This window comes from Argiope bruennichi, chromosome 8 (assembly GCF_947563725.1).
Source record: "Argiope bruennichi chromosome 8, qqArgBrue1.1, whole genome shotgun sequence".
Classification (NCBI taxonomy): domain Eukaryota; kingdom Metazoa; phylum Arthropoda; class Arachnida; order Araneae; family Araneidae; genus Argiope; species Argiope bruennichi.
Genome location: NC_079158.1, coordinates 115,062,000 through 115,089,896, shown reverse-complemented (window position 1 = coordinate 115,089,896; position 27,897 = coordinate 115,062,000). Strand labels below are relative to the sequence as shown.

The 27,897-nt window shown below is 29.4% G+C and overlaps 1 protein-coding gene across 2 annotated transcripts in view; it reads left to right on the top strand.

The window, feature by feature from the left end:
* The window catches only part of LOC129981912 (regulator of G-protein signaling 9-binding protein-like), a 46,855-nt gene extending 26,409 nt beyond the window's left edge, over positions 1-20,446 (top strand). For both annotated transcript variants that reach the window (XM_056092968.1, XM_056092967.1), the window contains exons 5-8: positions 9,359-9,503; positions 13,613-13,704; positions 17,069-17,130; positions 18,614-20,446. In XM_056092968.1, coding sequence (XP_055948943.1) covers positions 9,359-9,503; positions 13,613-13,704; positions 17,069-17,130; positions 18,614-18,733 — 419 coding nt within the window. In that variant the 3' untranslated portion in view covers positions 18,734-20,446. The remainder of the gene's footprint in view (positions 1-9,358; positions 9,504-13,612; positions 13,705-17,068; positions 17,131-18,613) is intronic.
* Positions 20,447-27,897: the final 7,451 nt, after the last annotated feature.

Here is a 27,897-nt window from a genome sequence, read left to right as displayed (position 1 = left end):
ATCTCTGATATTTTAGTTATTTTTCCATCAGGAAGTTTAATATTCCCAACTCTAATTTTATTATCTTTCCCAGGAAAAAATGTCTGTAATTCTACCTGTGATCCATTTGGTACCTAGAAGGGCTTCATTTTTAACTGAAACAAGAGTTCCTATTTCAATTTGTTAAATTTCAATTTACTTCTTTCTTGTAAATTATTTAGGTAATGAATGCTTGTGAAGTAAGATCAGACACAAATTCCAAATGGATCGTTTTCGTAACCATGCATACAAATATGCAAACATAAATTTTATTCAGTACTCCTTTACGCCGATTTTTGTATTTTACCAAAAATGGACTACAGAAATCTACTCCACAGTCGTTAAAAGGAGAAGTGGGAGTTACCCTTTCATTGGGTAAATTACCCATTAATTGATTTGATATCACAGGTTTATTTTTAAAACAAATCATAGAATTGTGAACAATTTGGCATGTAAGATTTCTACCATTAAGTGGCCAATATTTTCGACGAACATGGTATAGAAAATTGTTAGATCCAACATGAAAGTATTTATTATGATAACAATTATGATGATATCTTATAATCATTAAAGTTATAGCATTCTTACTTGGTAACACTATAGGACATTTTTCATTGAAAGACAAAGAGGAGTTTTGTAATCTACCTCCAACACGAATAATATTATTTTCATCAATAAAACAATTTAAAGAAGCAAGTTTGGTATGACAAGATACAGGTTCACTTTTAATTAAATTTTAACATTCACTAGGAAATTTTATTTTTGAACAGTATTTAATAACCATATCTCTGCTCCAATAAGCGCCTTGTGAGTAAAAAGTCCAGTGGTGCGTTTATCACTTGGTGACTTGGCATTTTTGATGAATCTGAAAATATAACTAAGAATTTGAATTAATTTACAAAAGTTATTAGTTACAGAAACAATATTATGAAATAAATCAATTCCAGCTGAGAGTAGCAGTGTTTTAGTCACAGAAGTTTTAAATTCCTTCTTAATGTCATCAGTACAGTTATGAGAATATTCAGCATGTTCAAGCTTTGAAGGATAAGGGCCCTTCCACCACAGTTCACTCTTGACCAAGTCTGGGGCATTCAAATCTCTGGAAAGGAGCTCAGCTGGATTATTTTCTGACGATATATGTTGCCACGATAAGTTTTTAGTTAACTCTTGTATTTTTGCCACTCTATTAGCGACAAATGTCTGGAGAAGATGAGAAGTCCTTATCCAGCTTAAGGCGATTGTAGAATCAGAATAAAGTTATTTCTGGACGATCAGTCTTGAGTGCAGCCGCAACTTTGTTTACCGGCTTAGACAGCAGAAGGCAGCTCGAAAGCTCCAACCGGGAATGAATAGTCTTGAAAGGTGCTATCCTTGATTTACTACGAAGAAGGTGACAGTTTTTGTTACCATTCTTTGATTGAATAGAAACATTTACTACAGCTGCAAATCCCTTTTCCAAGGCATCGGTGAATCCAAGAAGTGTGATTCTTACAGGATGCTCTAATAAGACAAATCTTGGGATTTTAAATTTTTCTAAATCCGGTAAGATTGGACAAATGAAGTTCATTCGTTGAAAATTGCTATAGGTAGTTTCCTATGCCAATCTAATTTAAGTAGCTATAATTTTTGCATGAAGAATTTGGCTTTGCTTATTACAGGTCCTAAAAGACCAAGAGGGTCAAATAGGCGTGCGATCTGAGAGACGACATCTCCCTTCGTGAAGATCGAATTGGTAGGAGGAAGAGAAACTTTGAAACAAAAGGTGTCTGAAGAACTGCTCCACAAAACATCCAAAGATTTTACAGTTTCATCAGATAACTGATCGAAATTTAAATCGAGAGACTCGCTGTTTGCATGCGAAAAACTCCGTTTGTGTATTCTCATTCCTGCACTTTTAAAGAGAAGAATAAGTTCAGATTTTTAAAACAAGTTCATGGGGACTAGAGCATCCAGTTAAAATATCATCCAAGGAAACATCGTGCAGAACAACATTAGCTGCAATGGGAAAGTTGTCTTTCTCATTCATTGCGAGTTGCTTTAGAATTCGCATAGACAGGTAACACGCGGGTGTTGTTCCATAAGTGACCGTTTTCAATTTATAAATTTGAACTGGTTCATTTGGACCCTTTTTCTAAAGGATTTTTTGAAAATGTCTCTGTTAAGGATTTATTTCAATTTGTCTAAACATGTGGCATATGTCACAGCTAAAGAAATAACGATGTTTACGCGCTCGAAGCATTATAGAAAATGTCTTCTTGAAGTGTACTTCCTTTACACAGAACATCATTAACGGTGATATTTAGATTAGTTTTTGTGAGCCATTGAAAACTACTCCTAAGGGAAGAGCGCGATATCCAGATCTAACTACACCGTGGTGTGGAAGAAAGAATCCATCGTCAGATTTTATTTCATCTAATTCCAAAAGTTCTTCCATATGATTTAAAGAAAGATATTCTTCAATAAATTATGTGTAAAGAACTTTTAATTTGTTATCACGATCTAGAGGTCTCCAGAGTTGATCAAGGCGTTTAGACGCAATGGTTCTAGAATCCCTAAATTTACATTTTCTTCAATATTTGGTTTGAATGGTAGTGAAACAGAATATCTACCACAAGGTTTCCTAATATGCCTTCTTTTAAAATGATTTTCACAATATGAAAGTTCATCGTTAAATTTAGTTTGCAAAAAGAGCGTAGAGTGTCGTCTTAGTTACTTAAACCCTTTGAAAGGAAACAAAGATTTTAATAGCAAGATTCATCATTATACGATCCTGCGACAATAAATCCAAATTTAGATTCTACTAATTTGAAGTTACAGTTAGGCAATTTTATTTGGTTTGGACCAAAAATATCAAAAAAGAGTTCACTTCCTAACAAGCAAAAAATCTCTGAAGGTTGATTAAAATCTTTATCTGCAAGAACACAATCTGGAGGAATTGTAAGTTCCGAAATAGTTATCTTCTTTGAAGGATGTATTTTTATTACTTCTGGAATGAGGAAAAAGTCAACATCATGAAGTGAAATGTATCATCAAAGATCGAAACAGCTGCCTTTGCAAAATGATTAATTCTTGAAACAGAATTTAGGCCTTGTACAGTGGAGTTGGTTTTTATTTTATTTAATCCTAACTTATCTGCTGCCTTCAAAGTTAAATAATTAGTGTCTGAAACTAAGTCAAAAACGCAACTAAGCTTTATTCTCCGTTTTGGGCCATGAATAAAAATAATAGCAGTATTAAGCAATCCTTCGCTAATACAAACGCTTTGGGAAGCCAAGGTCACTGATGACTCAGACCCTTTGTTCGCTGCAGAATTTATTTTTTGATTAGTAATACATTTATCTTCACATAGTAAGATATTATGCATTGCGTTAATACTTTTGTTTTTGCAGTTTATACAGAAAAAAGAACTGGGGTTAGAATGATTTGTTGACAGACAGCGATTGCATACATGGTTTAATTTAACAATTTCCTTCCTTTCAAGAATTGAAAGAATTTTAAATTTATCACATTTATATCAGGGTTGATAAAAATTACATTCATTCATGACCCATATTTTATTTTGCTTGTTTTTGGATAAAAGAGATTTAATTCTACAAGAATTATTATTTCCACTGAAACGGGAGGTTATTTTAAATTTTGTTGGGTTATTTCTTGTCGAGAAATCTGGTTTAATAACAGATTCTAGCTGCATACATCTTAATTCCAAAAATGAAAAGAGTTTTTCTAATTTGGGATCTTCAGTCGTTGTCAAACTTAGTTGAAATAATCTTTGAGATTCCTTATGTATCCTTTTTGTAGTCATCGGAAGTCTGGAATTCCTTGATGAAGGTTTCGATCTTATTGATTTTAGTTTTAAATGCACCTTTTTGACTATTTAAAGCCATGGGCAACATTTTATAACGCTATTTCTCTGGCACGTGGACGGACCAATTTTATGTTATGGCGGCGGTAGACCTAATTTTGGTGGTATGCCAGCAAGTAATAAATTCTTCGATAGTGAACAGTTCGAGAATAATGGATTTAATCCATATTAATTATAAAAATAAATTTATTACTATTGACATAGATAATAAAGGGCAACAATTACAAAGAAAGTAAAAGTACGTCTACTCTGTATGAGTAGGACTGGTAAAGAGAAGTATTTTCTAACAGGATATAGGGTGTGACACCATACATTGAAACAAGTAGCAGGTGGTACGAACATTCCCCTTTCCGTATTTTTGCTGGGAATTTGAAAATGTTTTGTGACTTTTAATCATTTTCCATGGTCATTACACAGAAAAAGTTTTGGGTTTCTAGCTTAATTAGGAGAGATTTGTAGGAACAGTTTGTGAGTAACGCAACTCATCATCGCAGGACATTGTGGTTCACATGTGACTAAATATTGTAAATAATTGTTAATGTTTTGTATTTTTTTTTAATTGTTATAATTGTTCATGTTTGTTTTTGAAGTAATTGCAGCAAAAATATTTTATATATTATTTTGTGTTAAATCAAACTGTTTTTCTGCTGTTGCATCTGGCAACGAGGATTATGTTGTAAAAATAAATAGAACGAGTGAGATGCTCGCTGTTACTTGGAATTGACGTAGTTTTTGTTTTGATTTTAATTTCTTTAAAACACTTTCAATCGTTGGTCGTAATATCCTAAATAAGAAATGTTTATTTTATGTATCGAGCGTTTACAATCTGCACTTTAAAACGCAGAGTCATACGCCGATAGATTTTGCTACTAAATACACCTAGAACTTCCGCTGTTGTTGTTTCGACACCAAGGCAATTTATCATTATGAATAACTGTCGTTCAACAAAAAGTTATTGTTGTTTCTAATGGCACTTGCCATGGACAAGCTCGCTGACGAAATCAGCGATTTTAAGCCGAGGGAGCGTCTATTATTTTTAGTAGCGTCAACTAGGGCCAAGAGTACGTTTTAGCTACTCACGCATCACATTCGTTTGCACAACCCCTTTTTACACGAGGGCACATTCACACATCTCACAGACAGAACAGATGAAGAACCGGGACTCGAACCCATGCGCCCAGATCACGGGATAGACGCGCTATCCCTATGCCAGGGCGCGTAGTAGTACGTAGTAAAAAGTAGATACCATTAATAAAACAAAATTTCCTAAGTACTATCGCACATTTGTTTGACCTTTAATGCAGTGTTATTGACGGAAATGAACCAATTATACTAAAATTGTTGTGTCTAAGTATTTCGTTACATAAATTTGTTCATAAAAAAATTGCATTCCATTTTCGAACTTTGTGCAGAGCAGACACCCTGAAACGATGACTCGTAGAAAAGATCCAAACCCTGGTGAAATTATTAATTTGTTGCGAGAGCTCTCTGAGAATGAATCGGATGATGGCGAACTATCTTGTTCTAATTTAGATTCCGATGAAGGCTTAAAATTGCGTGAAAGTGACTGCGACGAATCTGAATAAAGTGCAGATGAAATTGATAATATTCCAGTAATAAATACTGAATTTAAAGAAATTACAAATTCGCTAAAATGCAAAAAGTGCAAAATTAAAGAGTGTAATGGAAATACAACTAAAAAAAAATGTGAAATCGTGATGTACTCTCTTGCATGAAAATGGTGTGCGGAAAATCTACAGGAAAAATTGAATATCAATGTATCCATTGAAAATGAGGTATGTACAAAACATTATGCATAAAAAACGATAAATTATGATTAAAGAACTTGCATTCTCAGAAAAATTACGATTTTGCTTATTATACTATTATTTATGAATATTATTGTTTTATTTCATTTTGAAAGATAAAGTAATTTGTTTTGTTACAGTTTTTTATAATATAAAGAGTCATAATCTATGATAATGACGTGAAATAATATTAAAAAGTCTTAAAACTAAACCCTACTGAACAGTAGTCCTGCAATTATTTAGTTATTACAATTATTTTGTATATTTTATATCGCGGTGTCGAAACGACACCGGCGGTCGTTTAAAGGTAATCGAAATCCCGGGCGTTCTAGTGTTAATTAATATAAGATTATTAAAAGCAAAATTAATTTTTACTCATATTGATTAAGTATTAGAGCTTATCGAAATCTATCTTTCATGAAACTAGTCAAAAATATATTGTTATGAGTTTGTAATATTTTTTTACCGCGCAGTTATTTTCATAATAGAAGAAACTTTTACACTTATTTTAATGATTGCTGATTGGATATCAGGTCCATTACCCTCGACTTAGTGATCCACTTTGGTGACAAAAAGGAAGATTCTCGAACGTACAAGAATTTTGACAACATCTTTATTTGAATTCGAGTTTCGGAGATCCTTCTAGATTTTTCGATGTTTTATCAAAAAAATCTATTTAAAATGAAATATTAAAGTCAATCTAATGAATTTTCTCTTTGGAAGTTGGATTTATTTTACTCCGAGTGCAGTTGCGCCGTACTACTGTTTAATCATCGATTTGCTGTTTGTTAGTGTGTTTTTGGTTTCTGCAAATTCTGTCTTTGTGAACTCTTGAGGTTCTTGTTTCTCGAAATTTGAGTTTTTCTTGTGGCGTAATGCATTGATATCTGTTATTGAATGATCACTGTACACATACCTGGCGGATTTTTCTGTAATAATATGCATCTATAATATTAAGCTGAAAATACATGTGTCTATCTCTATGCCACAAGAAAAAAATGAACATTAACGATATAAGATTTGTATATCATATTCTGAGATCTATTTGTCAAACATGCTAGTTTAGATTCCAAAATTTGATTCTTTAGATATTAGATTAATGAAATTCGGTACTCCCCCTATAAACATCATCCTACAACGGAAACGAGTGAATGGATTGCAACGAAATTTGGTATATATACTATACAGGAGATGCGCTCACGGAAATTCGGGTGGGGGGGAATTCCAAAATGTCCACCAGAGGGCTCCTTTTCCGAAAAAACATTAAATTTATAAAATAAACGACCAAAACGGAATACAAAAACAATATTAACAATCCAGAACAAGAACTATGAGTAATTAAATGAAAAACCAGGAAAAGTTGGAAACTCCATAACGCTTCATGTGCGAAGCATCACAACTGAACAGTTACTATCTGCTGTTGAACACATTGACCACCGACTTGAGATTTTGCTGGGGAATGAGGATGGTCACATGGAGCAACCTTTCTCTACATCGTCCTGGACACAATTAACAACTGCTCCTTTTGGGCAATTTTCTTAATCTGCTAATTGAACTGGTCCCCCCCCAAACAGCGTACTGTTATTTTCCCCCCCTTGCCTTTACTTAATGTGGTTCGATGACAAGATGATCAGAAACTAGTCAATAAATGTTAATATTGTTTCTGTATTCCGTTTTGGTCATTTGTTGTGTTAAATTTGGACATTTTGGAAATATTAATTTTTTTTTCGAAATTCCGTGAGCGCATCTCGTGTATAGTCTATGTGCCAAATTTCGTTGCAATCCGTTCACCCGTTTGCGTTGTAGGATGCTGTTTATAGAGGAAGTTTAATTATAACCACCCTGTATATAGTATATTATTCAAACACCGAAATATTACGTTTAAACCAATTTACATTAAACTAGTTATTTTCCTTAACAAAAACCTAACATTTATTACTGAGGAATAATATATACATACGGAAAATTACTGATATCAACGAAAAGTCAGAAAAATTCGTAAGCATAACTAAAAATGAGGAGAAATTGCCGATGAGAACATTTTGCACTAAACATGTGCGCTAGCGACGATTTCTCAGTCATTTATATTCAGTATCTGAAGTCTAATGTCGCCAAAGCGATCATAGCAACTGGAAAATAGTTTTTAAAAAGGATATGGCGTTTTTTTTTTTTTTTTCTTTTGCAGTTTCATTATGATAAGAAGTGCAAGCAATAAGATTGTTTATGGAAGACTATGAAAGAACAAACACTTATTGCGTATGACAGCATTCAAGCAAATGGTGAAATAAGTCAATTTAAAGTGTCAAAACAATTGAACTTGAGTGGGAAGAATTGAAAAGCCTAAGATGAAAAAAAGAAAAGGGATTAAGCAATAATTTGAAAAGAAAAAAGTACCCATTAAAAGCAAATAATAATAATTCCTGAAGCAGCTTATAAAGAGAGTTTAAGAGTTGAAAAAAGAAATTGCATGCCTCACAGTTTTGCAAAGAAACTTTTAAAACTTTTTAATTCATTTAATATAGAACTAATTGTGTTAAACCAAGTATTTTATTGGTATTTTAATAATTAATGTTTCAATCTTGAATTTAATTTTTTTTCATTTCAAGTGTGATAAGTAAGCAATTATTTGTTATTGGAGTTATTATCTGTAAATTCATATTTTTTTGTTTAGCAATATTTGTAATAACAGATGAAATAAATACTTTTATATTCATTTATAAAAGCATAAGTTTTTGATTAGAGCAATTAATTTATGATGTTTTAAGGTTTAAAAAAGGATCTGAAGACATATCTTGATAATTTTCATGTAAATCTTTGCTAAAATATATATTACTATACTAATTATAATTATACTATTTTTATATTTGTGCTGCAACGTATTATTCTGGTATTTATGCAAAGAACTCTAATTAGTTATTGAAATGTTTTACAATTTTGAGCAAAAACCATTATAACCTTTATTGTTGATGTAATTAGTTGGCATATGGAGTGCTGACGATCTTCGAGTCGACAAATTCGTGTGAGCAAGCGTTCTCTTGCATGAATATAATAAAAAGTAAATTTAGAAGCCAACTAACAAATTAAAATCTAGAGTTGTGCTTGAATCTTAAAACAACAAGCTGTAAGCCAGATTTAATCAAACTTTCAAAAGGCAACAAAGCCAACGCTCCTATTGATGTACTATCTATATTTGTGTTTTTATATGAATAAAGATTATTCCGTATTTAAAGCCGTTTATTTTAAATCAAAAATCAAATATATATATATATATATATAAGCAAATACTATAATATTAAATCGAAAATTTTTAGTGGCTCTTTCAAAACTGGAAAATTTTGTAAACTGTTGCTTTTGGTCTTCCGTTTCTATAGGTTGCCGACCCCTGTGCTAGGCGATTCAAAGTACAGAAAAAAAAAAAGAAAAAAAAAATGTTCTTAGGGTCATATGATATGGGAGAAGGCCAATTAAGATCGGGGAAAGATGTTGCAACAAAAAGCTACTTTAATAAGTTTGAAATTTTATTTATTTTTAGATTTAAAAAAAGTTTTCATTCCGATCAATATCAGGCATATCAGTTAGTTGAATAATTTAGCACATAATTTGTTTATGGAAAATCAAATATTTATATTTTATGTGGAAATATCATTTTGAGAGTTATATGTAATTCCAGAAGGCACTAGACAAACTCATTTCATTCAAACGGGTTATGCCGAGAAGGTGGAGGGCACAAAAGACAGAAGTGCGTCATTTCATTTCAACTCGAATCCTACAGAAAAGTACTTCAAGGAGAGGACAAGCTGGCAGGAACTGGAAAAGTGAGTGCATGTCATACAAATGTCTGTTGTTTGAATGTGTTGTATTTATGTTTAAAATATCTAAAGAAGATATCGCTGATAATATGAATATAAAGATGATTTTTCTTATGATATTTTTAAAGAAATAATGTATTGTTTGATGATTTTAATGATTTTTACAAATACTTTTCATTATATCGTATTAAATTATTTTGAATCTTAATTTTATGTCACTCTCTTTATAAAACAAAACAGAATTGGAAACTGTGTTAACTTTTGTTGAGTATTGCCATTTCAAAACAGAAGTGTTTAACAATGAAATTAGACACCTGTTTTAAAATGTATTTTCTTTAAAGCCTTGAGAATACATAATTTTTTAATTTCTGGGGAATTTCAATTTTTGGTACTATTTCTTATAGAAACAAGAATTTATGTTTTAATTTAATAAATAAATGGATCAGATCAATGATTTAATAAATGTTACTTGAAAAGCTTTTTATTTATTGTTTTGAAATTTGATGCCTTTTTACTTTCTTATTTCAAATTATGCAAAGAAAAGGTATTACAATCCTCGAAAAATCCTATTTATTTTTCGAGATTTCGATAAATTTCTACGTTTAAAACTCCCTAAGTAAAAAAAAAAAAAAAAAAAAAAAAAACTTTATAGGTATAGAAGGAATAGTCATCTGCCCTCCATTGTCTTGAAGTTTCAAGAAATATCGCATTGGACAATTATAGCTCAGCAGTTGGGTATAAAGAGAAAGTAGAGTATACAAAGGGAAAATATTGTGATAGTAAAAAAAAAAAAAAAAATTGTAATATTCAAAAATTTGTCTGTAAACACGATAACTCAAAAATGCTTTGTGCTATTGCTACCAAATTTGGCATGTGATCTTTATACCAAATTTGAAGAGTTCTGTCAAATTTTGTGCGAAATCCATTCAGAGAAAGTCTGTCTGTCCAGCAGCTGTTCGGATAAAGTTAACATAACTGTATAATGAAAAGAATTAGATTTATGAAATTTGGTACCGAGATTTAACATTTAAAATGTAGACAGGTATCAAATTTGAAACTAATTTTGTCAAGGAGTTTATCATCTGTTGGTAACATTTAAACTCAATAACTTAAAAAAACATAATCAAATTATTGTTTTTTTAAGTTATGATAAGTTTTTTATATTATGAAATTTGATATGGGATTTTGTGACTACAGTTGTAGTTCTGGGTTTTGCTTGCATATTAACCATATCCCAGCTATTAGTCTCAAAAAAAAAAAAAAAAACACCCAAGATTGCAACTTTAACGGGCTATTTCACATTCATTGCATGCCAGTGACATGCATTTAATGGTTCAAAAGTACATATATTAAAGAGTACGAGAGAAAGTTTTTGGGAGACTAGAATGTTGGATTAGATGTTCTAATTGCTTTTATAATTTTTTTAATAGTATGTTCATTTCTAAAAATCTGTGAATCAAAAATGTAATACTTAAGTAATTAAAAAATAGATTATTTTTTTCTCTGCAGTTTTGCTTGAATTTATCATTTATAATCAATAAGAACTTTTATTTTATTTTTTTAAATATAAAAGATAAATTTAAAAGTGTCTTAATAAACTTCTATTGTAACCACTATAAGATTAAACGATTCTCACTCTCTCTCTCATATATATATATATATATATATATATATATATATATATATAATATAATATACACACAGGGTGATCGAGAAATAACAGGAGGTGTTCGGAGCCCTGTAGCATGTTATGTATCCGGCGAAATAAAACAAAATTTGGCCACCATATATATTAAAGCGTGCGGTTTCGATTTATCAAGTGAAAAAAAAATTATTACCAAAATCGCAGATAGAGGAAATCATGGCCCTGCAAGAGCATAATGTGTGAAAAAGGAATGCATAATTGCCAATGGAAACAGTAAATAGCAACACACCATATACCATTGAAAAACGTTTATTATAGCAAGTTACAAATTTGACTGAAGTGACCACCCACTTGATATTCCAATAATTGCATGAGATACACGAGGTTTTCGACGGGCTCGCAGCATATCGGCATTTATTCGTCTGACGCATAATGTTATTTGACCTTTTAAAGTAGGAATGTCAGGAATGTGTCCTTGATACACAACTTCTTTCAAATAGCCCCACAACTAGAAATCGCCAAGATTCAGATCAGTGTTATAAGTGAATCGGTGATATCTTATACGGATAAAATTTCAGGATATCTTACGCAATATCTTCTGCACCATCGAAAACGGGATATTTGTTTGTTGTGATACTGAACGTGCACTTCTGCTACTCTGCTTATTAGCTATCGCCTGATCCATAACGGCAATTGCAACTTCTTCAACTTGTTCCTACTTGATACCTTTACGTCTTCAGCCTGGTTGCACACCAAGAACTCCTGTCGTTTCAAATCTTTCAACCATTCTTCGTAAGTTAGTTATGGTCATCGGTCCTCTACGTAACTGTTTTAACCACCAGTATTCAAGATTATTAGCACTGGCATTTTCATCCCGCTGATAAAACAACTTGACTAATAAGGTGCGTTCACGTAGTGGCAACGCAATCGACGAGCGAATTCTTGCAGAATGAGTTAAATTGCCGCAACCCATCCTTTTATCTTCGGTGTCATGTCAAAAAAGTACCCGTACAAGCAAATTACATAATAATATAGTTTTCGATCGCAGCGCCAGAATGTTTCCTACCAGAATGTTTGGATGTTTTGGTATTAATTTTTTTTTTCCTTGAGAAATCGAAACCGCATATTTTATTGTGTATGGTGGTCAATTACATTTCGCTGTTTTAAATAACACGCTACAGAGCTCCCGAACACCAGCTGTTATTTCTTAATCACCCTGTATATATATATATAATATATATATATATATATATAAATATATATATATATATATATATTTGAAAAAGTAAAAAGTATGTACGACTCTGAATGTATATTGATATTTATTAAAAAGTGCCTTCTATAATAAGATATGAATTACTCTTTGATTTTGCTTAAATATTCTTGTTGTACCTCATGATGCATCTTTGAATTAATTGCTTATCTAATAATCTTATCATTCTTTGATATGAGTAGTTTAGTTATATGATTGCCTTCTATTAATTAATTTCTTTTCTTGATTAAAGATTTACTAAGCCATTTCAAAATTTATTATGTTTTTTTCTTATTTGCAGCCTGTGGATTACTGTTTTTTCCTCCCTCCCCCTTTTTTTTGTGCTTATACTCTTTTTTTCCGATCTACATATTCTTTAAATGTCGTAGTATAAAAAAAATTGCTACTATATTGTTTAGAATTATTTAAAAACTATTCATAAAAGATTGGAATGAAATTAAGTTGCTTCAGCTCTACTTACTGTTTCTAAACTAATTTGATTACCATATAATGCTAAGAAATCATTTATCTTTTTTAGATTATACAGTTATTATTTACTTTTTAAGTCACATGCTATAGGAAATTCTGCCTATTGCAATTTTTAGAAAGTTTCTGCATATCTTCTCTGATCCAATATGTTGCTTTTCTAAAACTCAAAAACTGCCTTTTTTTTTAATGCCCCCTGCTCAAGTTATGTAAACTTTTAGAGTAATTTTGAATGAATTTGAACCAACAAGGGATATGTTGTGGAGATGAAAATCTCACCTAATTTCATAATGGTCATCTAGCTCAAAAATTTTAACATTCATTTGTCTATAATTCTCTTATGATTAAAGATAGAAAGGTAATTAAAAATTAGCCCAATTATCTCTTTGTTGTTGTGAATAACTTTCACTGAAAGTTTTTCAATACATGCAATTGCTTAACTTTATAGGACGAAAAGTGAGTTTCCAGTCTTAAGCACTGCCATCTTTTAACATATGCATGTGGCACTCATTTTAAAACTTTCATGAAATGCATATCTTCCATCCACTATCGTTGTCATAGGCTCAATAGTTGTAAAGGAAATGGCAGATGTTCTAAATCCCAACTCTCCCTTTTCTATCTCCTGATAGAATACACCATCATCTTCCAATTAGCTAATAGGATTTTTTTCTTCCTAAAAAATGGTTACTACATCTTTCTTATTACATTCACTATCCGATTCTTGTTTTTTAGTGAAATCCTGAGAGTTCATGACTTAGATGTAGTATTACACCGTGATGAAATATTGGGTCCAATTTTGGATTTGTTGACTCTTTGTCCTGCAGGTAAGTTGCTCATTAAAATACATTATGTACATTTGTCCTATGAGGGAGTGTGAGTGCACAGTACTTGGCTTGGTGAAAACATTTTAATGAATGCTAAATGTTATAAAAGGATCGCTGCAACTATGACCTCGTAACTAATTTCTAAGTATTTAAAGATAGACATACACATTTAATTGGTAAATACTCAAACTGACATTCAAAATTATATTTTGTTGTTTGAGTCGATCAGTTTTCAATTAAAAAAAATTAGACTATCTCTATTTTTTAATAAAAGAAAGTTAATAAAATATTCTTGACACACTAATGCTCCAAATAGAAAGGAAAAAATGATCCACTCTTGCATTTAAAAACTTTCCTGCATTAAGAAGCTTTGAATGTCATAATATTAGATGATTTTAGACCATTTGAATGGCCACTTTCACTTCGAAAGCATATACCAATCTATGTATAATGCTTTGTTGAGAAGGCCGCTGACTGATGTAAAATAATGAAATTCAAAACTTCATAACTTGGTAAATTTTGTCAAAAAAAAAAAAAAGTTTTGTTTGTTTGTTTAACATGTTAGTATGTTAATTATTTAACTATTTAGAACCAATAATTCTGGGTTTTATTTAAAAATTTAGATTTTGTAATTTTTTTTTATTCGATAATGTAATACTATTTTTAAAAGTATTATTTAATGCATTTATTCATTTGGAAATGTATACTTATCATTAATACTTAGAAATTATTTATTGCGCTATAACTAGAGTAGACACACACTATATATTTGCATTGTCAGAAAATAAAAATAAAATATAATACATATTTTTATATTTTATTTATTGTATTGTAACAAGCAGAGGGTGCACAAATAACAATAAACATTTGTTATTTCTGCACCCTCTGCTTGCACAAGATCTTAAGATACATAATGCTGCTTTTTCTTTTCTTTTTTCTTCTCCCCTCCCCTTCTGATTTCTGTATGGTATGTTATTGTTTAAAATCTAAAATATAATAAATACTTTTTGACTTGTAAATTATAAGTACCAAATTTAAGATTGAAAATGCTTGGTTCAGTAAGTATTCTAATTCTACCGAAAAGCTTATGAAAAATAAGCATTAAATTTATGAAATTTAATCTTATCTGCAGCATTTTTTATTAGTAAGATTTTTTTTTTTTTGACCTTTTAAAAATATTATTGGTATGTAATGGGGTTCATTCATATGATGTCACTATCACCTGACAAATATAGTAGTGTGTGTCATCTAAACATTCATCTGTAAAATTTAGTTTGGGCATATTATTAACATAATAATTATAATAACATAACATAATAATTTTGAGAAGAAAAATGTGCTATCTTTTTGCTTTTGCTGTTATGATATGAAAGAGAATACCATACAGAAATGTTTTTCAAATATCTGCTGTGATCAAAATGAATGAGGAATCGTTTAGCAATTTTCAATGCAAAAACTACAGGCTGAATAACAAGCATATTTTGTACACATATTCTCTTGAGTATGTAGTTTCAATTTCGGAGAGAATATATATATAATATGAGCATTATTTTGTTTGAAGAAGAATGCAGTTTCAAAGACAGAAAGACTCATTGAAGTTTTAAAGTTCGCTTTATTTTCTCTCAGAAGGCAAGCATGATTTATTTACAAGCGGACACAGACAAGCAAGTCCACTCACAACAACAGATTAGGCAAGAAGTGGCATAAAAAGAGGAAGAAACAAATTATCCCTGTCTTATATACTGTGATGTTTTAATCGGGATTCCATAGCATGCCAGTCAAAAAGCAATGGACACACAGGGATCTTTTAGAATTTGTAAAGTCAGCAGTATTTCGTCCCTTCACGCAGAGAGTGTGGAAGTGTCAGCATTTAGCCAATTCAGCAATTTTATAAAGCTTCTCTTGAATTAATTAAGTAGAGAAAGTGGAATTGGATCAGGAAATAGGAGAATATTTTAAAATAACATTACCATGGGCTAAATTAAGATAAAACTTTGCAAATTGATTAGAATTGAAATTAGAGTTTAAAATATCATTACATATATATATATATAATATGTATGTAATGATATCTTGAATCTAAATTAAATCCTAATTAATTTCCTAATTTTTATCTTAATTTAACCCATATTAGCTTAATTCTAAAATGTTTTCTTATTTCCTGATCCAATTCCATCTTTTTTTTTTTTTTATCTAATTAATGCTACACAAGCTCTAAAATTGCTGAAATCGACAAGTTCCCATGCTCTGAGTGAAGGGATTAAAAATCTGTCAATCTAAACAAATTCTTTTAAAATATACCTATTTTTCCCTTACCTAAATCAATACATGTAAAGAAATCCCTATCAGAATCTCACACTATATAATCATTGGAGATAAATATTTCTGTCACTTTCTCTCTTGTATTGTGCTGTGGATTGACATATCTCATCTCTTCTTACTTGTATGAAGAGTATGCCTGCCAGGATAGAATAAAAGCAAAGTTTTAAAGAATTCAAAAGTGTCCCGCTCTTCTGCCAAGACTCTGCTTCAAAAAAAAAAAAAAAAAAAGTTTTACATTATATATATAATATTGGTCGAAAAGGAAAAAATGGCACTAGTAATTTGCATAAAATTGAAAGAATTTAAAATTCTTCTGTATTATAACTGTGCAGTAAGCAATTTTTATCATATTAGTGATTAGGACCCTAATTTCATCAAGTCAAGCATCATTTAGCACTTTTTTTTTTTTTTTTTTTTTTTTTGCCGGATAATTAACAATGCTTCTGCTGTTCTCAAAGCATTTTGATAGTCCGTCTCAAATCTCTAATTAATGATTTTGTGGCTGGCACTTGTGAAATAAAACCTTGAAGAAGGGCCAAATGATATGCAAAAAGCTAAAGAAATTATGACTGCAATGATTGTACAAGCAACAACAAATGAACATAATAGTAATAATGCTTAAGTGCATATACAATTTAATTATTTCACATTTTGCTGGCACTTTTTCAAGATTAAAGATGCAAGTGGAAACATATTCAAAAAATTTTGTTGCAATTCAATCCATAGTTTTCACATAGGATATCTGTACTAAACAATTTGTATTGTTAAATGTATTAATTTTGAAAATTGAATGAGAACTGTGAAAATCGAATAAATTTATGGGACAATGTGCTATGTTCATTCAAGTCTAACTTCAACATGTTAGCCAAGATATATAAGAATTAAATTGTGAAAATATGTAATAAGCAAATGAACCGTTTGTATCAGACACTGCTTTAAAACCTTCATTTTTTGATAATTCCATTATTTTGTTAAACGGATTCTGAACAATATCATTGTAATAGCATCTTGTCCTTTTGCTGATTTTGTATTTGTATTTCAGGGGAAATACCTGGTAGCAAAGTCTCACTAGATGAAGGTAGTGATCTTCCTGATGGCTATTGTGTAAGTATTTAATTTTTAATAATTAACATTATATTTGTTACATTGAGAGCCATTTGTTTTGGAATAAAATGCAATTATTACAACTTATAAAATATGCAATCCCAAACTGACTTTTTTTATGAATCTGTTATTTTTTGTTATTCCTACTTTTGTTCTAATTTACCTTTCAAATTTATAAAGTATCGAAAAGTATTTTCATCTTGTCTCCTTTTCTGGATCACTCTCTCGAAGCACTTCTAATTGATTATGACATTATTTTTCTTTGAGTTTTTTTCCCCCTGCTAGAATTACTTGGTATAGGATAAGCAAATGGGAAGCATAAACTTTCATAAAAGTATAAATGCATTAATGCATTGAAAATCTGATAGAATTCACTAAAAGTGTTATAAATAAGCAGAATAATACTGTAAATTCAGGGTCTTATTTTCTAAAAAAATGTTTTATTTGTTTTAAATTACTATAAATAATTTTTAATGCATTACAGATTACTACATTGTTTACTATAATGCAAAATACAATCATTACAGAGAAGTTTGCATTTATTATTCAGTCTAGGATTGTTTGGCAATTCCTGCAACTTTGGCAGCCTATGAAAAGTGTTCAAACTTTGAAATAATCTGTTTACAGTAAACAATCCTTTTTCTTCGAGGGAAATGAAAAAATATTACTTTTTATGGCAATAAAAGTAAAAAGCGACAGGCACCTCAGTTGTTATTTAAATTGAAGCTAAATGTAGACATCTTGCATTATCAGCTGGATTTGGGATGATTGAGTGTATATTTGCATTGATTATAATTGAATATGAGTGGGTATTTTATTTGATATATACAAGCAATGCTGCTTCTTTATATATCGGATTTTTTTATGTTGGAAGGAGTTATTTCTTTATTAAAAATCCAAGAATCCTAAAAAAGTCCAAAATATAGGGATTTTTATTAAGCGGTATTTCAATACATGTATATTCAACTATGCAAACTTAACATATTTCGTATTACGTTTATTGAATGCAATTTAAGCTAAACACATAAACAGAATAGAAATATGGCAAACATTTATCATAGATTTAAATTAATATTTAAATATATAATAAAAATGTATATAAAAATTAATTTACATATATATTATTATCAAAATATTGCTATGTTTTGTAATCTTGCTGTGGCATCCCTTATTTCACTATATAGTTGTCTTTCTAAGATAGACAACTTGAAGAATGTTCTTGGAAGTTTTTCACAAATGTGGTGCCATGCACCCTATTTGTCATTGATGCTATTGCATAGTTTAATTCAAATCACTATTATGAGAATTTTAATTACTAAAACTGTAATATTGCACCTAAATTTTTAATATATATATATCAAATATATTATACAGCTAAATGCAAATATGAAAACAGCTACTATAATTGTTTGTTCTGTTATGTTTGTTATTCCATTCATGTAAACAGCATTTTTAATTATAATTTTTCTTTTCATCTTTTTAGGACGAAGAAACATTATTCAGGAAAAGTAGCAACCTCTTTTGTTACATTGCAGCCATTGTTGCAGTAGCTTGCATTGGAGGGGGAGTTTTGATGGGCGTGATCTTCATGATGGTCCAATGAATCTGGATACCGGAGCCTCATCTATACTTATTATGCAGAAAAGAGATCCGTCCAGCAACCTCCCAATTCTGAGTTGCTTCCTCGCCCATCTAGAGAACAACAATGATTGTTTTTCTTTTTCTCCCTATGAATCTAACGACAGAGTGCTCTTTTCTTTTTCTAAAATACAGATGTGACGAGCCAGATCAAATGGAAAAAATATTTATTTTAATACTTTGCAAACTGTTGTGTTTTTTGCATGAAAATTAAGTAGTCTTATTTCTTGTGGAACTCTTTATAGTCCTACAGTCTGAATTAAGATTAGATTTTTTTCTTTCTTTTTTTTGTTTACAATATGAATTTGTAGATTTTCATATATAACTCATAAGATCAAATGAAAACTTATTTTAATGTTTTCAGTATTTATTGGTTATCTCTAGTTATATGTTCTTGTTGATAAAATATAGTGTAATACAATACCATTTAACAACTTTTTGCTTGCAAAACATTCTTTTATAAGCAACTGAGGCAAATAAATAAACTAAGAAAATAGCACCAGAGGAAAGGACACCTATCCATAGATGTTCTTTGTGTGATGTGCAATTACTACTGGTTTTCATATTTTCTTCATGGTGCCTCTGTAGTTTTTATAGGCTAAATAAAAAAAAAATTAATTATTGATTAACATACAATTGCAGAAATAAGTAGAGAAGATTATTAAATGTTAAATAAGTAGAGAAGAGATAAATAGTTGAAATTTTATTTACTAGGCAAAAAAAGTAATGCTGGACTATTATTCATTGGACTATAATATATTGCAAAATAAACTAACCATCATAAAGAAGTTAAATCTAGATGTGGGTTGAAAACAAGATATTTCTGATATATATAAATAACGATTTTAATCAAACATTTGGGGGGGGGCATGATAAAATAGGAAATCAGAAGTATGTGCAGACTGTCATTTCTAAGTCAGAATATATTAACTAAGATAAGAATATATCAACTAAGAATATATTAGTTGAGATAACCAATATATACCTACTTTTTTAAAAAGGTTATTGCATTTATCTTAGTCATGGGACCTGTATTCAAGTCTGAATTTGTTTTCTCAGTCTTTGTAGAACTTTTCACATAATCGGGTGAGGATATGCAAATGTGTGTGGATCAAAGTTTGCTTTGTTGGATTTTCAAGGTTCCCACTCTTCATAAAAAAAAGATCTCTCTCTCTCTCTCTCATTCCCATGTTCCTTTTAAACACTCGATAAACATTACTGATGATGCAGGTATCTTTCAGAAGGAATGTCGTAACAATTAATACCTCACACATTATTTTTTAGAACTACTTTTTTGTTTAATGCAGTGAGTTTTGTAGTATATTTCTTCTTGTTTGTAATGTTAAGACTTATATCTCTTAAAAGGCAGATTACTTCTGGTAAAAACATTTGTGAAATCTATTTGTTTGTTATTTCATTTTCATGTTCACATGAATTCTGAATTGGATGCCAGATATTAAATTTTTTTCCTATTATTAATGATTTTTGCTGTTATTTTGTTTAAATTCCTAGTTAAAATAAAATATTTGCACAGTATTATTTTCTTCGCTTATAATTGTTGTTGTAAATTAAAATGAATATTTTTAGTGATTAGATAAAAGTGGACATCATTTTTGAGCATTATCTTCCAAATTCCAAAACTAAAACTACCAAATTTAGTAATTAAAAAAAAATCTTCACATTATAATTATTGCTAAAATATTTCTGCATTTTTGTAGTCTCTCTTTCATTTAGCATTTTACTAGAAATCTCTTGTTAATTCAGTTTAGATAGCTATATATATATATATATATATATATATATATATATATATATATATATATATGCATTTAAAAGAAATCATCTCTTATAAAAGTGTATTATTCCTACAATTTCGTACTTTTTTTGTATTACATTTTAAGAAGTTTCCTTTATCGTAAATTATTTTACGGGAAAAAAAATCATTAGAATTTCAGATAAGATCAACAAAAGGTAGCTTGAATTGTTCACTATTCACTGATTGATTATTAAAATACAATGAAGAATACCTCTCCATTGTGTCAGATCTCAGGGTTTATCTTTTTAGAAGAGAATTCATTATGAAAGAATTTATCTCAGTTCTTAATTCATTCATCTAGTAATTTCTGCCTTTCATTCCAATAATAGATTTCAGTTTGGCTGTTAAGATTTTAATAATTATCTTTTTCCTGATTTCAAAATGATATGCTTCACCAATTAGCACTTTATAAAGCTTAATTCTCTGAATTCATAAACAAAATAAACTAAAATGGGGAATGTTTTTTTATTGAGAAAGTTCTTTTTAAAGCTAAGTGTTGGAATCCTGGACTTTTCTTCCATTGTGTGATTCGCTTTGATGTCACTTGATCAAATTTAAGCCCATATCCCACTAGCATACTTTGATCCATTTAACAATTGGCATAGGACAGCGCATATCACACTATGACTACTTACTTTGTATTGTAAATACGACGTTTCTGGTCAAAGGCAATTTGAAACGAATTACTCATTTTATAGTTATAAAATAGCATTAAGGACTGAAGAGGTTCGATTAGAGTACTCTAATGTACCGAGTTGTTATTCATTTATTTATATTGTTATCTATTTGTTAAGTTTACTTCGTTGGATAGTTTTTATTTACATAATATTTTAATTTCATTTCCTAGAGTATGTTTCAGTTTTAGAGTATATGTTGTGTACATTTAGAATGGTTACTTATTGTTATACATTATTTTGCTTTTAGTTGCCATCATTTAATTTTTTTTGTTGTTGATCAAAATAAACAAACAAAAAAGAATGCTACAATATTACTACATTTTAAATATTCTTTTGCCCTTTAAAAATAATTAATTAATGTTTCCAAATTTTAAGTGTTCTTAAGTATTTGACAGACAGCATGAATATGAAGCTTTCCTTGTTTCATAATTCAGCAATTAATTTAAAAAGCACTTTCATTGTTAATTATAATTGTTAGCTGTAAATTAGCGATGGACAACATTAATTTTATAAGATTTATTTTTTAGCAAATTTTTTAATGTTGTTTAATTACTTCTTCCATTATTGTCTTATGGTTATTCATTATTTATATCAAAATGATTGTCTTTTCGAAAGAATACCGTTTATCTCTGAACATAAAATCATTTGCTGGAATGTTGAAATTCTAGTTTTCATTAGATAAAATCATTATTGATTGATGCTTATCATATGCATTATTTTGTAATTCTTTGTTTCTCATTACAAACCAAGAATACATAGTAACTCATAAAAATTTTTTTTCTCCATTTAATTATTATAAAGAAAATTTTAATAGTGTTTTGTCTAACATTCAAATTATACCACAAATTAGATAGGAACAAATTTATTTTAAACTGCATCAATTGTTTAAATTTTTAAAAAAATTCAAGGTTTCTTTTTTAAATAAAGCTTTACTGTATTTTTACATATTAATATTTCATTTCATATTTTGTTTTAAAAAAATTCTAAAATATATTACACTAGATTGTGCAAGTATTTTAAAATACATCCAATTTTCATTTAAATAAAAGAACTTAAAAAGAATCAGTTATGAAAGAAGAAAACTTAGAGTGTTTCATTTTTTTTTTCTTACATATAAAAATTATTATTGAATCTATAAATAGGAAAGATAACATTAGCATTTTCAAACCTTGAAAAAAAATTCCCTTTCATGAAAGAAAAAAAAAAAAAAAAAACTATTTAAAGTTGGAATTAATGAATATATTAAATTTTTCTTCATATAAAAAAAATCTAATTTTTGAAATATTAAAGATAAAAATATTTTGATAGAATAAATAGGAAGTAAGTTTAGTTTAATCTAGTTTAGTTATATTAATGTCCCATTTTAAGCAACACTAGATTTATAGTGGGGCAAAACTTGGAATTTTGAACCTTAATCAGGTAACGAGAATGACTCTTGAGTCAGCAACTCGATTGCAATGGTGAAAAGTTGCCATATAAGTAAGCAAATTTTCATTTCACCTTGGTGGTACAATAATGGTGATGAAACATATTACCAGCCCCAATGCCAGTGTCAGTACATACCTGTTTATAAGATTTCAATATCTGAGGTATTTGATCTATTTGATACAGTCCTTAATTCTCGATGTCTTTTTATGATTCGTGCTGCCGTACTCATTTAGTTTTTAGTGAGTAGGCAGGCTTTTGTTTGTCCTTACCTTTATAGGGTTTCTCAAAATAGAATTGTTACAGAGTAATTTCTGCTGGATTTTTTTTTTTTTTTTTTTTTTTTTTTTGTAATGTCTATTTTCTTCTATAAAATTATTCTTATGCAATTTCATTTAATATTAACGATTTTCTCCCCTAAATACGTCTAGGAGTATGTGTTATACAATTTAAAATATTTTAATAAAAGAGAAGAAACGATAAAGAAACAAAAATTAAAATCGGTTTCTTTTTTCACAATTAAACCTGTATTTCGAAAGATGGATATTTCTGTCGGTGGAAATTTTTGAATCAGACGACAATCATTTTGATATGGTGGAAGTAATAAAGACGAACTCGTATGCGTTATAATTGTGATGATTTTTATTGTTATGTTCTTAAATATTGATCTCTGCACAATTTTTTTTGAAAAGGATAGAAAAAAAAAAAACTTTCTTTATCTGATATGAAATAAAATATTTAAAAAAAAAAATATTTTTACTTAAAGAGGAATTTTTAAAAATAATCAGAAACGGTCATCTTTCTGGAAATATATCATTCTATATCGGAGATCTCATTTTCAAAACAAGGATGGATACTGAAACATAGATTGGATAATCCAATATTGAATCATAGATTTGTCAACAAGGGTGCATTGTTTCCATGTTAAAATGGAAGTGAAATAATCGATCTTAAAATACAAGTAAATTTAAGGCATATGACATTATTTCCAACTCCAATAATTTAATTATAAATTTAAAGTCTGATTAATACTTTAATAAGAATTTAAAGTTCCTCCAATTTTATTTACATTTTATTTTTATTTTATAACAATTAAAAATTTTTTTTAGAAGAATGTTCATAGTATGGTTTTTCTAAAAGTATCGGAGCATTTTAAATTTATTCATTTTTATGAATTTGAAATGCCTTTTGATATTTCGGCTTCTGTACAAGAAAGATTTTCTGAAATTTGCACAGCTCAAAATCTAAGATGCAAATTTCTCTTCACAACTAAAGGACCTGAAGGGGAGAGAGCATATATAAAGCATATCTATGTATCTCAAGCAGAAAATACATGTCTGTCAATATGCCAAAAAAACGTCTTCAAAACGAACAGTACTAATGATTGAAACCTGCCCATACCAGATGGAATTAATTTTTATGTCATCAATAGGGCCGAATTAAGTCTTATAGTAACTCTTAGGCAATGTAAACCTCAGGACGCCTTTCCCCTTCAAATTTTCACTGCTAAATATGTTTTCATAGATTTTAATTTAATTTTTATGTAAGTAGTTTTAAGTAGGAGATTTTGGCAAGCTGAAGTGGAGAAATTGTAGGTCGCGTTCTAAAAAGAATGGTTTAAATATATCACGCATAAAAAATAAGCACAACTAAATTTAAAAGTAATTTGAAACAAAATTTTAAAAAAAAACAAAACTTATCGTAATTTCAATAAGAGTTTTTTAGAATCGCAAAGCCTCTCATGTTTTTAAAATTATAATACGATATAATACCTTGTATACGGTAATTAATTAGAAATATTACTATAATGCTCCAAAATTAATTTTTAATTTTGGAGATCACACGGCCTTTAAATTTGTATTTTTATTTAGTTATAAAAAACTCGAAATATCTTTAAAAAAAAAAAAAAAAACGTGACATTTCGGTATTCCCTAATGTTGTCAGACTCCCAGTCAATTGTCTATGTTGCCTATTTACTAATCCGGCCCTGGTTATCTTATTTCTTAAGAGAGATTTAATTAAATAGCTGGTATTAAGTTTAAGTTTCGACAGTTTTTTTTCATTTTTTATAGTATTTATAGCATGAAAATGATTTATATACTGTCTGAAAGAGCAAGCGCTTATCTTTCCAGTAAATTAATTTATTTCCCAATGCTATCATTATTATGGAATGTTTCGTTTAATTTCCAAAAATTTCTAAATGATTTTAGCTTATTATGTAATGTTGCCTTACTATACCATGCTTCATTTAATTTCCACAAATTTTTAAATGATCCTAATCATAATGTAAGGCCATACATGGTTACTGAATCCTGTTCCCTCCGAAGGAAGAAATGTGAGAGGGGGGAAAGGAACAATACATGGTGTCTTTTCATCAAGGCACACTAATACCAAAAAGAAGAGAATCCTTTTTTTGGATCTTGGCAATAAAAGCCATGATTTGAAGAATCTTCTAGTCTTAGTCGCAATGATGTTGTGGAGAAAATGAAATCCCATGAGCGTTCAATTCATGCCAGGTAGTTCAAAGACTGGAGAATAAAAAGAGAAGAATTGAACTGCTGGTCGAGAGATTAAATGATACTGAAGATGGGAAAAAAATCAATGAAAAACGCTGCAGTGAAAAATTGTTAAGTTTAAAGTTTGACAAGTACTCGGTAAATATTTTTATTCTGAGCAACGCCGGGTTATATCATCTAGTTCTGTACTAAAGTGCTATACTCTGAGACTCATATAATTTAAAACCATGCTAATTTGTTTCAATTATAGTTTGCCCATTGAATCAAATTTTTGTTATATTATGTAAATCATTTTTCATCATTGTTATTGACTTCACTCGAATATAGCAATGACATCCGGCCCCTTCCCCCTCATGCCGGTTTGTATTGCATGCGAGTCTCAAAATCATGTTTCATGTGCATGCTCATTTCTTTCTTTCTTGATAACTACTTTATTAATATCGAGAAGTTATAAAGAATCTGCAATGTATAGAATATGATCTTGCACTACGATGTTCAGTGTATTTATGGTAAATAAAAAAAATGTAATATAAATGCATGCGATTGAATCTAGACATTTTTACTTTACTCTGATTTGTGTGGAAGTGGCATTTAAAGCTGTGAAAGTAAAGTAAAGTAAGTAATGAATGTAAGTAAAGTAAATGAAATGAAATGAAAGTAAGTAATGAATGACGAAAATTTTTATTTTGTAATTTTTTTTTAAAAAAATTTATATATTGTTAATCTGTGGTGCATGTTTTGATGTTGAAATGTAATCGAAATAATACAGGGTGTTTATTTAGTCCCGGATCCATTTTGATGTTTAATAACTCATAAAATAATAAAGATAGATTAAAATTAATGACATAAATGGTTAAATAGACTCAAAAAGTTTCATGACCCTTGTCAATGAACTTCCACGTGTGCTCCCTTCCTAGTGGAGGATCTTTTTGGTAAATTCTTCTGAAATTTCTCTGTGCTTGCATTATCGATTTCGTTTCTATGAACCACCATAAAATCTGTGCTTTCTCTTGTGGTGTATACATTCTCCTTAATATTCTCTCGAATAAAACATCACATACAAAAGTACTACATAGAACAAACACATCAAAAGTAAACATAACATTGCAGTAGTTGCCAAAAACAAAAGATAGAAAAATGCAATTAATAAGCAGACGATATTTAGAAAAGTACAGATATTTAGACTGGAAAATGAAATTATCTGAAATTAACCACACGCGCAGACGATATTTACAAAAGTAAAAATATTCAAACCTTTAAAGGAAAATATATGAGTTATTCCATCAATAAATGCCATAAGTTTGTTTATATCTTTATTATTTTATGAGTTATTAAACATCAAAATGGGTCCGGGACTTTATAAACACCCTGTATATTGGCTTTCTAGTTTGTTCCTGGTTTAGGTGCTGAGGCCCCTCCTTTTCTTTCGTTTGCAGATCGGTGAAAAAAACTTTTTTTTTTCTTTTTTGCAAAAAAAAAAAAAAAAAAAAAAGTTAAATGTTTTGTATAGTAAAGATAGTAAGTAAAAGGAAAGGAGGGGAGAATAGTCTAATTAAAAAAAAAAACTTGGAAATTTTTGCTTCTATGTGTTTTAAAATAATAGGGACGGAGACACTTGCTTTTATATTAGGGTTATCAAATGCCCAGGAATGGACATGTATGAATGCTTAACGAATGAAAAATCAAATAATCGTGCTATTTCTAGCTGGGCACAATATATGTATATTTAAAAAATATATATTATTTTTTTCCTTCGAAAGTGTGTCATCTTAATCACTGCTTCGATTTTTATTGTTTCATATCTGTAAAGATGTACAAAACTTAATGTGTTTGTTAGTTATAAGAGTGTGATCCCAATAGATAAACAGTTCCTCTGTGGTGGACTTTATATTGCTAGTATCGTCACTAAAGGAAGATTTAGAATTTTATGATGCGTTTCATTTTTGTCTTGTGTCCAAAACAAAAAGATTTCGCGTAGTAGACATTTAAATCATTTCATTTATTAAATATAATAGGCAATTAAAAATTGCAATGTAAATTGGAATATATAGATATATATACATTTTTATTTTACAGGGTATCATTTTTAAGATAAGCTGAAAAGAGTAATCTTGAGTATTATTAAAATAAATCGTTTATGACTGAGTGTCATTCAATAAGTAATGTAAAAGAATTTTATTCTGATAATTCGCAGTTTACATACTCATACACGAAAGCAAAGCTAAAAAAAAAGATAATTGTAAATTGTAATATAATAATTCATTGGTATTCTTAAATTTCGAATAGTATAATGGATAATATAATCAGATGTATGAAAAGGTAATATTGTGTATGTTTGTGCGGTATTAACCACTTCATTGTTATGAACTAAGCATTCCGTTATCGCATATTTTAACTTACAAGTTAAATATTATTCATAAATGTTGTAAAGCGATACAAAAAGCAAGCGGTATCTTTAAATAAATCGAGTTCTCTTTGTTGAATCTGTATGCGACATATCCTTTAAAAAAATTACGAATCTCTTCTGCTATCAATAATGGATAGCAGCGAAAAAAATTGAGTGATTAAAATAAATTATTTTGTGAATACTTTATCCATGTCTGTTAAAAACGATTTTTTTAAAATTTTAATGTGTATAATTATTTATAGAAATAAAAATTTCCAAAAAAGACCATCTAAAAACAAGGAAACTGCA